The sequence below is a fragment of the Pteronotus mesoamericanus genome, unplaced genomic scaffold (assembly GCF_021234165.1).
Source record: "Pteronotus mesoamericanus isolate MK-2021 breed Mesoamerican mustached bat unplaced genomic scaffold, CSHL_Meso_final contig_347, whole genome shotgun sequence".
Lineage (NCBI taxonomy): Eukaryota > Metazoa > Chordata > Mammalia > Chiroptera > Mormoopidae > Pteronotus > Pteronotus mesoamericanus.
The window spans coordinates 12,679,155-12,692,627 of record NW_026555137.1 but is presented as its reverse complement, the minus strand read 5'-3'; the positions used below and the strand labels follow the sequence as shown (position 1 = coordinate 12,692,627).

Below are 13,473 nucleotides of genomic sequence, written 5' to 3'. Positions count from 1 at the left end.
CTGCAGCGACCGCCGGGTCCTTTGGCCACTGGACGGAAGCATCCTACTGTAGATGGAAAGACAGCCTCTTTCGGTTGCCAGATCAGCATCTTCCCCCTTTTCTCTAACTCTCCCAGACCCAGCAGCGCGGCTGGGAAGCCGGGAGGGGTCACACAGCACAGCAATGGGTGTCAGGAGCGGTGAGGCTGACACGCGTGTCTGGATGAGCCACTGTGCGTTCAGGGAGCAAATCTTGGAGTAATGACAACTGTCAGGAGAAGCACCAGACTCATCACTGAGCAATCTGCTTTGCCTTTAATTGCAGAAGGGAGAGTGGCAATGAGATCATGAAAAAAAAATTATTCCAAGCTTTTTCTTTTTGCCGATTGGCACGAGAAGCATTGTGGAAATCTTCGTTTCTCGTCATCCTTCAACCGAGTAACTAGAGAGTTCCCCACATTTGGCACGTGGGATCGGGCTGTTGTGCTTAGCATGCCGTCAAACCTGTTATTTCTCATGTATCCCATTCCTCTATATTTCACTCTTGTGAGACCCATTTTCAGTTTTATGGCTCAGAAAAATCAAGCTTCGAAATAGTAATTCTTTGCTATATTTGTGCAGTGGCAATTTTATGGCTCAGGGAATTTATCAAGAGCGTGATAATTACAAAATTAAAACTAACTTTCCCAGATCATTCCAATGCCAGGCGTGACGGGGGGGAGGGGCCGAGAAGGCTGGTTTTTGTCTTTTTGACCTGCCTCTCTTGTGACCTGTTAGGTAATTGGTGAGAATCCTGGATGGATTATAAGGTTTTGATCTGCAGAATCAAGTCCTGGTAGTCCATTTGTTTTAAGCAGTAGCTCAAATGTTGAATGACATTTGATAAGGGAATTGGAATGCTTCGCACAGGAGTGTGAAAACACCAAGAATTAATCCAGAAATGAGTATATAATAGTCTGTGCGATGGCTTCGCCTGACCATGTTGCCTTTCTTCACAATGATGAGATGATTAAGTTTTAAGTATTACGGAGCATTTGAATGGGGGAAGATGCGAGATAAACCACCACTGTTCTGAGGGATGTGGCGGGGGTGCGGGGACATTACCTGCTCCCTGTCACTACTACAGCTCGCCCATGAATTGCATTTTGTAGCGAAAGACCACCCAGCACAATAAGCCTGTTTTGTAAGCAAACAGCCCACATTCTCAGCCCTCCGCACCCTGGCAGGAGTTTATTCTGATTTGGTGTTATGTTTCTACAAGAAGTTTGATTTATTTTTCCCCACCACATGGGGTACGTGTTTTTCTTCCACAAGCACGTACATAGCGTGCCTTGATTGGTCACCGTGTGGCTCTTCATCAGACCGGTTTGGCTTTTACAAGGTGTTAGAATTTCTACATAACTCATAAGGCCTCTCCCACTTGAGTTTATACTAGAGAAACCATGGAGTGATTAACCTAATAGGTACTGTTTATTTCTAAAGATGTCCAGCTTTATTCATGCTGACGCTGAGTGTTTGTGGGTAACAGACAACCCTTTGTAAATCTCGATTGCAGAACCAGGCACTTTTATGGCTTGTTTTCTGCCGTATAAATGATTGGGTAGCTCATTAAGTGAACTCCGTTGTAGTCCAGGGCGCTGCCGAGCACCCGGAGGGTGGAGAGAGGACTGGTAAGCTTCAACAAGAACCAGGAGGTTCTTTAAGGGAGCGAAAATAAAGTAACGTGGCATATTTGATGGTACTGTACTTTCCCCTTACTGTTCGTTTTCTGCATTTTTCCCCTCCAGAGCTGCCCAGAAGTTAAATCTGTCTTCTAAAAAGAAGAAACATCGGCCTTCTACTTCTGTCGCCGAGCCGCCTCTCTTTGCCACCAGCTTCAGTGGCATTCTGCAGATCTCCCCTCCCCCGGCCCCACCGTGTCTGCTGAGGGCCGTCAACAAAGTGAAGGACGCCCCAGGCCTGGGCAAGGTAGGCGCATCCACCGTCTCCGCCACTGGCTCGGGTGGGGGGTTCTGGGTTGGGGGAAGGAAGGAAATCAGGGCTCTGGTTTATTTTCTTTTTTAAAGGGGGCGACAGGGAGAAAAGGAAACAAAATGAAATTCACCTGGAAGGCCTGTAAAATTTTCTTGGGTGACATGTATGAAATAGGAAATTAAGACATTCCAATTATTGGAGAGCTGATTGGATTTTGCCACAGAAAAGTTTTGCCTGGGTGGACAGAACTGTAACCCTTTCAAGAAAGGACTCAAAAGGTGGCAGGCAGAGTCAGGGGACCGAGAGAAGGCACAGGACAGGAGTAAGACACGAGGACGCTTTGCAAACTCACAGCAACACGTTCATCTTTTTCTCCTCATCAGACAAAGCACAGCTTCTGCTTTGGGACCCAACCGCTGATGGGATTTCTGGGGAGCGTTTTCAGTTGCGCTGTTTGAATTGTGGCAAATACTTAGAAAGAGGCGCAGGAACACTCTCTCAAGAGGCCGCTCAGCTAGTTTGGGATGGCTCGGGTTCTCCGTGCTGCCTTTAACCCTCTCTCCTTATACACATCTGGGTGAAGCAACCATGGTTTAGACTCCAACTGGTAAATAAGCCGAGTCGGATACAAACGTTTAGCTAAAGAAAGGCGGGCTATTTTACTTCTTTTATTTCCAGCCCATGTCAGTGCCAACCTAACGTGAGCTGCGTGGGCTTCGTTTTTGGAAAGCGGCAGGTCTTGCTGAAGGGCATTGCCGCGGACCGGGGCAGGCTGAACCCGCATTTATTTCAGTCACCAGTGCGCTTCCCGCTGGCCCCCCAACCGTGGCTGTTCCCAGGTTCATGGTCTTAGGCAGCCTCGGCCTACCCGGTGGGCCTTCTGGGGTTCACCCTGGCGCCCTCTGCCTCCATCCCTTTGCGCTGTACTCCCTTCGCAGTGTCTCCTGTCTCCTCCCGTGCACTCCCGCCCCCAGCTTCTCCAGCCCATGGGGGGGATTAACTTGTTATGCCACCCTTTCCAGTATTCGGGAAGCGTTCGTATTTAACATACATCAAAGGGTTTAGAATAGCCGACTGGTGTAGGAGCCTCTGCGACCTCCCTGCTTAAGGATGGGTAAACGTCTTAAGCATACATTTGACCAGCTAACTGTCATCCTCTAATAAAATTACATTCTTAAAATGAAAAGAGCAAAATAGAACAGTTACAGAGTGATAATCCTATGTGTGTTTTTCATGTTTTAATTACCCTAAAATGCAAACTTTTTGTTGTTTTTTAATATAGCACTTGGAATCTAGTTTATGTTTTGCTTGTCAACGTGAACTGGAATCGTTTATGTAACTTAGTAGGTGCTGATTGATAAACACATTGTAAATCTACCAATCCATGTATCATGGCATAAGTGTCTTTGAGCTCTGATAACAAGTGCAGACCTTTGGTAATTTTCATCGAGGCAAGAGGGGAAAAAAATGAAGATTAAGTTGAATAGATTGCGCTAATGGAAAGCACGCAATCCTGAGCTTCTGTGCCATCAGGTGGGCGGGTGGCTTCGGCTGGTGGCTTCCTAGGGCTGGAGCGAGAGCAGGACGCATGGCGGCCAGTCGGGGGCAGCCCGGGCTCCATGGGGCAGAGCTGCAGCCGCCTCGGCAGCCAGGGCAGGAGGTGGAGGAGACGGTGCGGACCGGGCTCCCCTCGCGAGAGGACCCTCGTGGGCGGGAACTGGCAGGCGGGCAGCCGTGCCCCGCAGGGACACACGGCAGTAGGATGGGCGGTGGGCACACTGCCTTCTAAAGAGGGTGGGTATAGTTAAAATTTGTTAAAACCTTAAATTATGGTAAGATACGCATGACATAAAATTTACCGCCTGCACCCTGTTTAAGTGCATGGAGGCTTTTGTTTTGCTAAGAGGAGTCTGGAACTTTAGTATTGGAGCTGGACTGCCCTGGACGGGGTGAGATCGAGCTACCCTGGCAGTCTCCCCCTCGCGTGCTCTGAGCAACACCCACATTCTCCTCCAAAAAAATGGGAATAAGTGTTTAAACCCCATCACTTTGGAGCAGCACCAGATTATTAGCTAACTGGGATGCCCATGCACCCCAATACGGCCCTGGTCAGGACCCCTCACAACGAACCGCATAAGACATTGTCTTCCTGCATCTCTAACAGTGGCCTTATCTGTGGTTCCTAAAAGGTCAATGTGGATACGTCTCCGGGTGGGCCTGGGCCCCAAGCCTAGGGCCTTTTGTCCCCACCTTCCCCCGTCCCTAACTACCACTCCCCCCTCCTAACTCTGAGACATGGGGATCAGGGTTCCCAGCCAGGGACTGACCCAGCAGAATGAGGGTGACCAGCCAGGAGGAGAACCCAGCAGTTGCACCAAAAGAGTTTGGAAGACACCGACTGAATCTGGATTTCATGGTGTCTCATACATAGTGACCAGATATGAATATAATTATAAATAAGATAAGCAGGTATGCGTCCAGGTACAGCTACAATGAATATTACAGCCCTTAGGAAGCAACAGCTTGCAAGTCGTACAGTTTTGTTTTGTTTTGTTTTGTTTTTAGAGGAAGATAGTGCCCCTCTCACTCATTTGTGATCCGGTATTGTTTTGAGTGGGAGAGAAAGGGGTGACGTTAACCAGGCAGGAAAGGCAGGAAGCCCTGAGTTTGTCCATGGAAGTGTGTCATGGATGGGGTCATCTGGTGGGGGGGTTACAGAGGTGACGGGCAGGGTGGCTTCTGTCTGAGCGGGGGTGCTGAGCACGGGGTGGCAGCACTGCAGGAAGGAGTGGCAGTGGGAGCGTCAGTGCCCTCCGAAGGCTGTGGGCATCGTGTGCTGGTTACTGTGTGCGTGACTGAAACAGGAGGCCAGAAAGCGCTCTGGCGCCCTGCTTCCTGCATGTGGAGTGAGTGCCCGCCTCCTGTAACGCTACAAGGCCCGGCTCTGCCATGGGGCGCCCCTTTCCCAGACTCGTGCTCCCCCTCCCCAAATCTCACTGTAACTGGGAAGTGAGATTTACCGTTCTCTTTACCCGAATGGAAAAATTACCATCAATTTAGCTCTGTCGCCTAATTTACATAGTAATATCTCAGAGAAATACAATGGAGTTTAATATAGAACATAAATAATTGGTGCTCTGTGTGTATAAATCGGTATGTTTGATGTTGATAAGCTTGATTGAATTGCCAAAAGCAACCTAATTATTTAAACCGGAGCTGGGGCCTGCTGAGGTTGGGGAGGGGAGCAAGGCCAGCCCCGCCCCCACCTCATGCCCCAACCACCCAAGAACCTCCTCAGGAAACCTGACAGGTTTTCGCAGGTACAGAAGGGCTTTTATGGGTTTATTTAGGGCTGCCCTCTCATTTAGTCACCAGGAAAACTGAGGCCCAGGTAAGAGATTTTTCCAGCGCCTCCTGAATCAAACCAAGAAGTCCAGACCTTTAAGCCATTTTATTCCCCCCGTTTTACTGGGCTGCTGCTAGATACACATGACCTTTAAGTATTTGGGGTGGAGAGAAGCACATCATGGGGCCGTGAAGGTTGCAAAATAACATTGGGAGCCAGTTGCCTTCACAGTGGACAAGGACATGCTGCTCTCTTCAGAGTCATGGTTGGAAGAGAAAGGGCAGAAACCAGCAGGGGCAGACGAGCGAGATCAGGGCAGCCCCTTCCACCCCTCCCCTGGGCCCCATCCCCTGCTGTTTCCAGGGGCAATTCCACCCACCATCCATATAGAGTCGCTGCTGGACACTGAGCACTTTCTGGTGGTGGGAGAATTGGAGGTAACTTCGCTGCACTTGGAGCTGAAACACAGCGTGCACACAACATGGGATCCTCAGCACCTAGAGCAGATCTCAGCACACAGCGAATATTTATTGAGGACCTACTATGTGTCAGGCACCCATACTGGTCACTAAGCTTGCAGTCGTGGACAGATGAGGCAGAAGCCCACTCTTATTGGCACTTGTAATTTAGTGCGTTATTCCAGTTAGTCTTAGACACCTCACCAACCTGTACCAATAGTAAGGACAATTGGATTTAAGGGAAAGTTGGAATTACAGACTTAAAATAATTCAGCCTAACTTTGAAGTTATATAATAAAACTATACTACTAAGTGGCCTTGTAAACACATTCTTAATGAATAGATAAAGGTGATTAGTGGATCAAAGCAGCTTAGTCCCTGTTTATATTTCACTGATTTGGCTTATATGTAAATGATATTTCTAATCTGTGTGAAAATGGTTTCTTCTCCTAAGTCAACAACCGCTCTTAGTGAAATTTGTTTGCACAATTCATTAATATCCAAGTTTAAGGTTCATTTTTTAGTGTGTCACTGCTCAATGTCAGAGTTCTTTGTCTTGGATTATAAGCTGCTGGAGCGATTCACATTATCTGTTTAACTGACTGAGTATACGAGCGTAGCCATGCCGTGGGTGCGTAAGTGCTTTTATTTATTTTTTGAGAGCAGTTGACATGCAGTATTATATTATTTATTATTTCCAGGTGTACAGCATACTGGTCAGGCATTTATATACCTTACAAAGTGACTGTTATTCAGCCATAAAAAAGAATGACCTCTTACCATTTGTGACAACTAGGATGGGCCTAGAGGAATAGCCTGCTCAGTGAAACAAGTCAGACAGAGAAAGACAAATACCATGTGATTTCACTTATATGTGGGATCTAAAAAACAATATAAATGAGCAAACGAAACAAACTCATACACACTTTTCACAGTACGAATGGTGATGTTGAAATCACACGGATAATGACAACCCCCCTGTGTATTGGGAACTTCTCCTCTTCCCAGAAAAATATCTGAAGGGAAATAAATAAGCTCCTCATAATAACTGCTTCATAATCTCTAGGAATCCCTCCGAAGGATGGAATGGTAAGCACCCAGCGTTTTATCCCTACGACATGTTTTGGGGATATAAGAAAACTCTTTTAGGTGGATGTCAGCCGCAAGAGAGCAGACTCTATGGGATTTGGAAAGCTCATTAAAAAATTGGATGGAGCAAACATGAAGTGAAATGATGGGAATTTAGCTGTGGACAGGTTGAGGAGGGCTTGCCGTACTTGAATCATTCGGTGAACATCTGTAGAAGTGCTGTGTTCCAGTAGGCGTGGCTGCAGGGGGCAGTGCGGAGCTGATTGGCTGCTCTGGGCCATGTCCCCACAAAGGGGGCGGAGCGTGTTACAGCCTGATCTCCATGAACTCTGGGTCCCCGTGAAATATTTGCCTGGTGTTCGGCCTCCTGGGCTACAAATGACCTTTCATCCTGCTGGGCACCCCTACTTAATCGGGTCCGGGCAGAAGACGGGGGTGTGCTGTCCGTTGTGGTGGATCCCCATCACCAGCCCTGCCGTCCGTCTGTGCGTTTCCGAACTGCTTCGTTGAGATTTCTCCCCTGGGGCCAGTCTGGCCCCAAGGCAGGGGGTTTGGTGGAATCTTCCGACTTGCGATTTGGAAGTAGTAGACTTGCTTGCCTGGCCAGGTTATCTTCTTATGCAGTAAAGGCTGAAGCTATTTGTCTCTGTGCTTCTCAGTTCTTGATCTGAAGTCCTCCGTCTCCTATTCAGCACTGTTCTTCAAATCCAGTAGCATCATATTTTTGCCTCTATTAACACATATAAACATATTTCCTCTAAGAAATCTCTCTCCCCCCCCTCTCTCTCTCACGTACACACAAACTCTCTCTTTCTCTCTCTCTCACTCACTCATTCTCTCTCAAACACTTAACACACTACTTGGCTCATGTTGCCAGGCCCTGTATTGTCTATATTTATTGCTTAACTTCCTCTTGTTTGGTGTGTAAACTAATAGTATAGAAAAAAAAACCCTAAAAGTACCACGTGTGCTCTTTGGTAGAGACTCTTTTCCTTTACAAATTTACTAACAGTTTTTTATGGTAGAAAGTCATTCAGTTACTGAGCCATTACTAATCACTGTGTGGAAGAGGAAGCCAATGTTCTTCTTCAGCTGGCATTCTGTCACCAAAAAGAGAGAAAAATTCAATTAAAATAAGATTTTTAAAAAGTATTAACGTAGCTCCTATTCATTTATTCAACAAGTAGAAATGGCTGGTACAGGCATCCCGCGTTCAAGGAGAGATGCCAGGTTGTATTGAGGGGGAGCGTTCACGCTCCCAGTCCACCAAGGCCCAGGTTATTGGAACAGTATGCAGCTTGTCGAATTCCTCATTACGATTTTTACCATTCCTGCCCCTGAAGCTTTATTAGAGAGAGCGGGGTAGGTAGCTTTGTGCCAGCCTTTACATTCATTTCAAGTAGCTCTGAAATAATGAGTTCCATTGTGACGGAAAATTCTGGATTCCACTTCTCTCTCACCGGTGACCACTCCATTCTTAAATGAGCAGATGGGAAGAGTGGATTGTGAGTTTGCTGTTTTGGCTGTGTGTGTTGGGGGGAAGACTGTGTAAATGATGCATATATACGCATTCATCAGGGTAGCTAGCCTGATGGCTTCCTAAATTAAATTGTCGACTCTTCTGGGAAATAAACTCTTGTGACCTTCCACTTCCTAATTACAGTTCTTTTCCGCGCTCGGTTGGTTTTGGATGAGTCTGCTAAGGTTATGTGGCTCAAGTTCGGTTGTTCGGGGTTTTTTTCCCTCCTCCTCTTTCTATTTTGACCCCTCCTCCAACCCGTATCTCAGGAGAAGGAGACTTGGGGGAAATGTTCTGACTCATTAATCTTCGCTGGGTCTTTTTTTCTCACGGAGGCCGAGGGGTCCGCACAGTCGCGGCGCCGCCTCTGGGCCGTACATGCGCAGTACGCAGCTGCGCCGTCCCAGAGACTCAGGGACCGGAAATGCAAACGGGCTGCTGCCCCGAGGGCCGGCCTGCGTGACCTAAGTCATGGGGACTTTTCCCTACACCCTCTGCCGTGCCACCCGTGGATGTAGCAGCCTTCATTCTTGCAAACGACAGGGACATAGTGGGAGGGTGTTCACCATTTAGAGGCCACAGGACAGAAGAGTCACGGTAACACGTGTCTAAAGAAAGGGCCGTTCCGTTTTGCTTTTCCGTGTTCGTCTGACTGCCTGTTGGACTGCTGATCAAGTTGTATGGGCGACCTTTTCGGGGACCATCATTGTTAGATGGAGAACTCGGCGGGCAAGCAGCCTGCTTCCGATTAATTAGATCACGCTTCTCATAGGATTCCACTTTGCTGTATGTAAAATACTCGGTTTCCGATTTCCTTTGCCCAAGACACCTACGGTCAGCAAACTGAATGAAAAGGCTCCTGGATACGCAGGGAGGAAGGGTTTGGTCTTATATCCCAGACAGTTACCTGCCTTATAGTACCTCAGGTCCATTACTGCAGTTTGGGGAGAACAGGAAGAGGAAGAGAGTTTTATTCCATTTTCTTTCTGGCAATTGAGCCTTTCCCAGTTCTCTGAACTGCTCTACATGGCAGGATCTGGGGTCTTTCGGAAACCTCCTGGTTTCCAGGCACTGATACCCACAGCCATCACCCAGGAAATAGCTGTGGGCAAGCCAGCATGCAGTTCCTCACTTTTTCAGTGAGATAGCCTTTTCAGATTCTCACTGGGTGTAAACTTTACTGAAAGCAGGAGTTAGGTTTTCATCTTTGTACCCCGTCAGTGCCAGCTTCCGTAAAGGTCGCTCAAAAAATGTTGAATATGTTTATGTAATTCCATTTAGCACTTGTGGAGTCCTGATTAGGCATTCAGCCCTGTGTGGGATCTGTCCTGCATGACGAAGCTGTGATCATGAGGCAGGAACACGGAAGGACATCTAAATGACAAGACCCTACCGGCGCTTGGCCCCACGTCTCCCGCAGCACGAGGTTCCCTGAGGAGAGTGGAAGCAGGGAGCAGGCGCTGCCTTGGTTGGCATGTGGGCCGAGCAGCAAGCGCAGCTGACATTTGTCAGCGAGGAATCTGCCCGAAGGTCATCTTGTCCAAGCATCTCGTTTTGAATATGAGGAAACTGAGGCCCAACAAGATGAAACAACTTGTTCACCTATTTACGTGGGAGAGTTTTAACTTTTGGATGTGCAAGGTGATCATTCAGGAAGACTTTAGGGCGGGGTTTGAATGAGAGATTCTTAATCATCCCGTCCGCCCCTCCCCCCGCCCATCCTGTGGCTTTCAGCCTCCATCCTACTGGCTCTGTTTTTGAGGTATTAAGTTGCCATGGTGTAGGTATGTGTGCATGTGTGTGCGTGCATGTGGACGCGCGCACGCCCGCCCGCACATGCATGCAGGAAGAGGAGCAGGAAGGTGATTTTTCTATGGGGGCTTTTTAAAGGCTGGAAACCTTTACTATAATTGGAGGGTAGGTCTGGGGCCTCCCAGGGCACCTGTGATCCCTAATTAGCATCCTGACTTATGGAATGAAAACATGAGATAAAATGAGGGAATCCTCCCTGGAATAAATGCCACTTTCTCAATTAGCCAAAGGGCAGTAAGATGGATTATAATGCCAGAATAGAGCTTTTGATCATTCTTTGTCCATAAAATAAAATACATTTTAGTTAGGCTCACCACAATTAGACAATTACTGATATCAAGAGAAGGGGAACAGTAGGTATATTTTTAAGCTAACATTTCTAGCATCTTATCTTCCTATGTGTTTTTCTTGTTAATGGCTGAAAGGGAAGTTAATCACGATTTGCTGTAATTATCCTGTTAAAATGGGATTGGTAGGAATATTTTCTAAAGAACTCTGAGTCCAAACTTCTGAGTTAATTAGAAAGTTTTCCTTTGTGCCTCAGAATAGAAAAGTGCTCTTCCTGTCTATTGAATGGCTTGTATCATAAAACATTTGAATTCCTTTCTATGCTTCATGGAACTAAAATGTATCATTATGGAGGGGGGAACCATTCTGATATATTCTTAAATGCAAAATATAATTTTCTTTAGATCGTTAAGTAGTTTCTGCACAGCTAGAGGATTTTAAAAACAAACTATTTAAGCGACTTAAAGCCATGACATAAGACCCTTTCTGGTGTCTCATACTGATTTATAAGTCCCTCTTAGTTCTGTTCTGTCATACTGTCTCCGTCTACTCCACCTGCTGTAACGAAAATACCATAGATTGGGTGGCTGAAATGACAGGAACTTATTTCTCACAGTTCTAGAGCCTGAGGCATTTAAGATCAAGGTGAGGGCAGACCGGGTGTCCGGAGAGAGGTCTCCTCCTGGTTGGAAGACAGATGGTCACCTTCCTGCTGTACCTCATGGTGGAAAGGAGAGACAAGGGCGAGAGACACAGAGAGAAAGCCGGCTCTTCTCAGGGCACTAATCCCTTCGTGAGGGCTCCACCCTCCTGACCTAATTACCTCCCAAAGGCCCCACCTGTTAATGGCATCACCCTGGGGGTTAGCATTTCACCATATAAATTTAGGAGAGAGGCAGATACGCAGTCCACAACCCTGACCTCTAAATTCCAGCATCAAATGAGAGTATTTGACTTTCCAGATGAAAGAACCAGAAATAGAACCATTGTAGGAGGTTTTAGTGCTCGCAAGCTTCTCTGGGGCTAGTACCCTGGAGAGCAGATTCTTCTCATTAACCATTTACTACTTCATGCAGTGTTGCTGTTGTGTGTTATGGGTATAGTTTATATTTTCCCCTGAGTCTTGAGAGTGGGGACCTTGGCTTCTACTGCTTTCATGTCCCCCAAATGTTTAGCTATACGCCAGGCAGAGAGAACTCCCTGAATTGAAAGGCATTAAACTGCAGAGTGTAGCCGAGTCCTTTTAGGATCATTCCCCTGTCTTTGCTGACTCCGGGCCTCATTCCTTTATCCATCATCCATCCCCCCAGATGTCTGGCCATCTGTTCATAATTCCTAAGGCAGGTACCCGCTGTGTGCTGGTGACTCTGGGATACACAGGTGAGTTAAAGATGGTCTTTGCCCTTAAGAATCCCAGATATGCTATTCAGTCACTCTTTAAGTAGGCAACTCAAACTAAAAACACCTATTATTATGATCATCACTTTGGATTCTTATGGCAGATACGGCTGAAATCTGCGCAGGATAATTGGCATCCTGGGGAGTTTTCTCCTTTTTACTGAGTATCACACTGTAACATCCCTACAGTGTTCCTGTGGCTTCGTGATGACAGCCGACAGTGTAGCAGGCAAGGAGGATGTACTTTCGGTTAATGTTTAACACTTCGATGTGCTACCTGCAAGTTCCCTGCAATTAGTTCGTATGAACGAATCCTGGCGGCGTGCAAAACACTTGCCTTTATACAGACTCTTTCGTAAGAGAACTCACATGTCCTTTGCTGATGGATAGAGTTCCCCTGCATGCGTGTGATACGGAAGTTGTTCTCCCGCTTCACACAGGCAGGCGGGGGGAGCGAGGGGCTCACGCAAGGTCATGGAGAACGCCGTCTGCCGCCTGGGTTACTCGCTCATCCTCTGTGTAGTCTCCTTTCCGCTTGTCCAGCTGAGCGCGGAACTTCCGGCCCTTCGCAATCCCAGGGTGGCCTGGTTTCCCTTCGGGGTGCTTCTGTTGAGATACAAGGTTAGCCTCAGGGATAGGTGAGACTCTGAAGAAATCTGAAAAATATGTGCACTTGAAGGGTGTACAGGCTGGAAGGGGGATGGGAGATGGGGGCTAAAGGAGAGGGGATTTTGTATTAATTAGAAGTCTTTTCAGTTTCAAGCAACAGAAACTCAAACGGTCAGGAATTGGAAATGACTAGAGGGGTCCGGTATTCCTGGAACCTGACCAGGAAAAGTCAGGGAGCCCCGGACTGAGGAGCTACTGAGTGGGCGCCCCAGGGTGCTCTCTGTCTGGGATTTGTGCTCCCGCCCCTCCCCCCAACCCAGGGAGCCACCTCCCCCCAGTCCTGCAGGGCTCAGGCCATGGCGGGATGTTCCGCACCAGGAAAGGCTGGGGCTGGGGGTGCCCGTGGTCTGTGGGTGCGGAAACAGTAAGTGGGTCTTCAAGAGATGGGCTGGGAGGGATGGGAGTCCATGTTTAGGAGACAAAGTAGGACTTAAACCCATGAGGAGACGCAATGCAAGTGAAATACAGGTATTTTTGCCTAAGGGTCCAAATTGAGGCCAATCTCAGGGAATGCACATCCAACCAAAGACAGGCATTTCGTCTACGGCTCTCCAAGGCCAAGGGGGCGGGTCGTCACACTGAGGGACGTGTCGGCAGCTATTAATAGGACACCAGTCGCTGACAGCCTTGGGTTTCAGGGATAAGAACTTCATCCTGGCCACTAACATGGCTGCTGATTCGTAGGCAGCCAGGGTCCTGCGCCCAGGGCCAGAGCAGCATGGGACCGGTGGCTGCCTGCGGCCCTGGGAGCTGCGGCCGGGAAGGACCGGAGTGGCCCCCAGGCCCTTCAGGGCGCTGAGCCCGCACTGTGCCAGGGGCCACCCCGCCTCCACTGCACCCCGGAGTCCTCGCTCCTCCGTCCAGCTAGCCACAGGGCCCCGCTTCCAGCTCCTCCTACTGGCCGGTGCCCTCGGCGGAAACTCCGCGTCGCCCCGCCCAGG

At 48.2% G+C, this 13,473-nt stretch overlaps 1 protein-coding gene across 1 annotated transcript in view; it reads left to right on the top strand.

The window, feature by feature from the left end:
- Positions 1-13,473, top strand: part of KIF26B (kinesin family member 26B) — a 370,054-nt gene that overhangs the window by 264,174 nt on the left and 92,407 nt on the right. Inside the window, exon 5 of the mRNA XM_054576682.1 lies at positions 1,767-1,947. Coding sequence (XP_054432657.1) covers positions 1,767-1,947 — 181 coding nt within the window. The remainder of the gene's footprint in view (positions 1-1,766; positions 1,948-13,473) is intronic.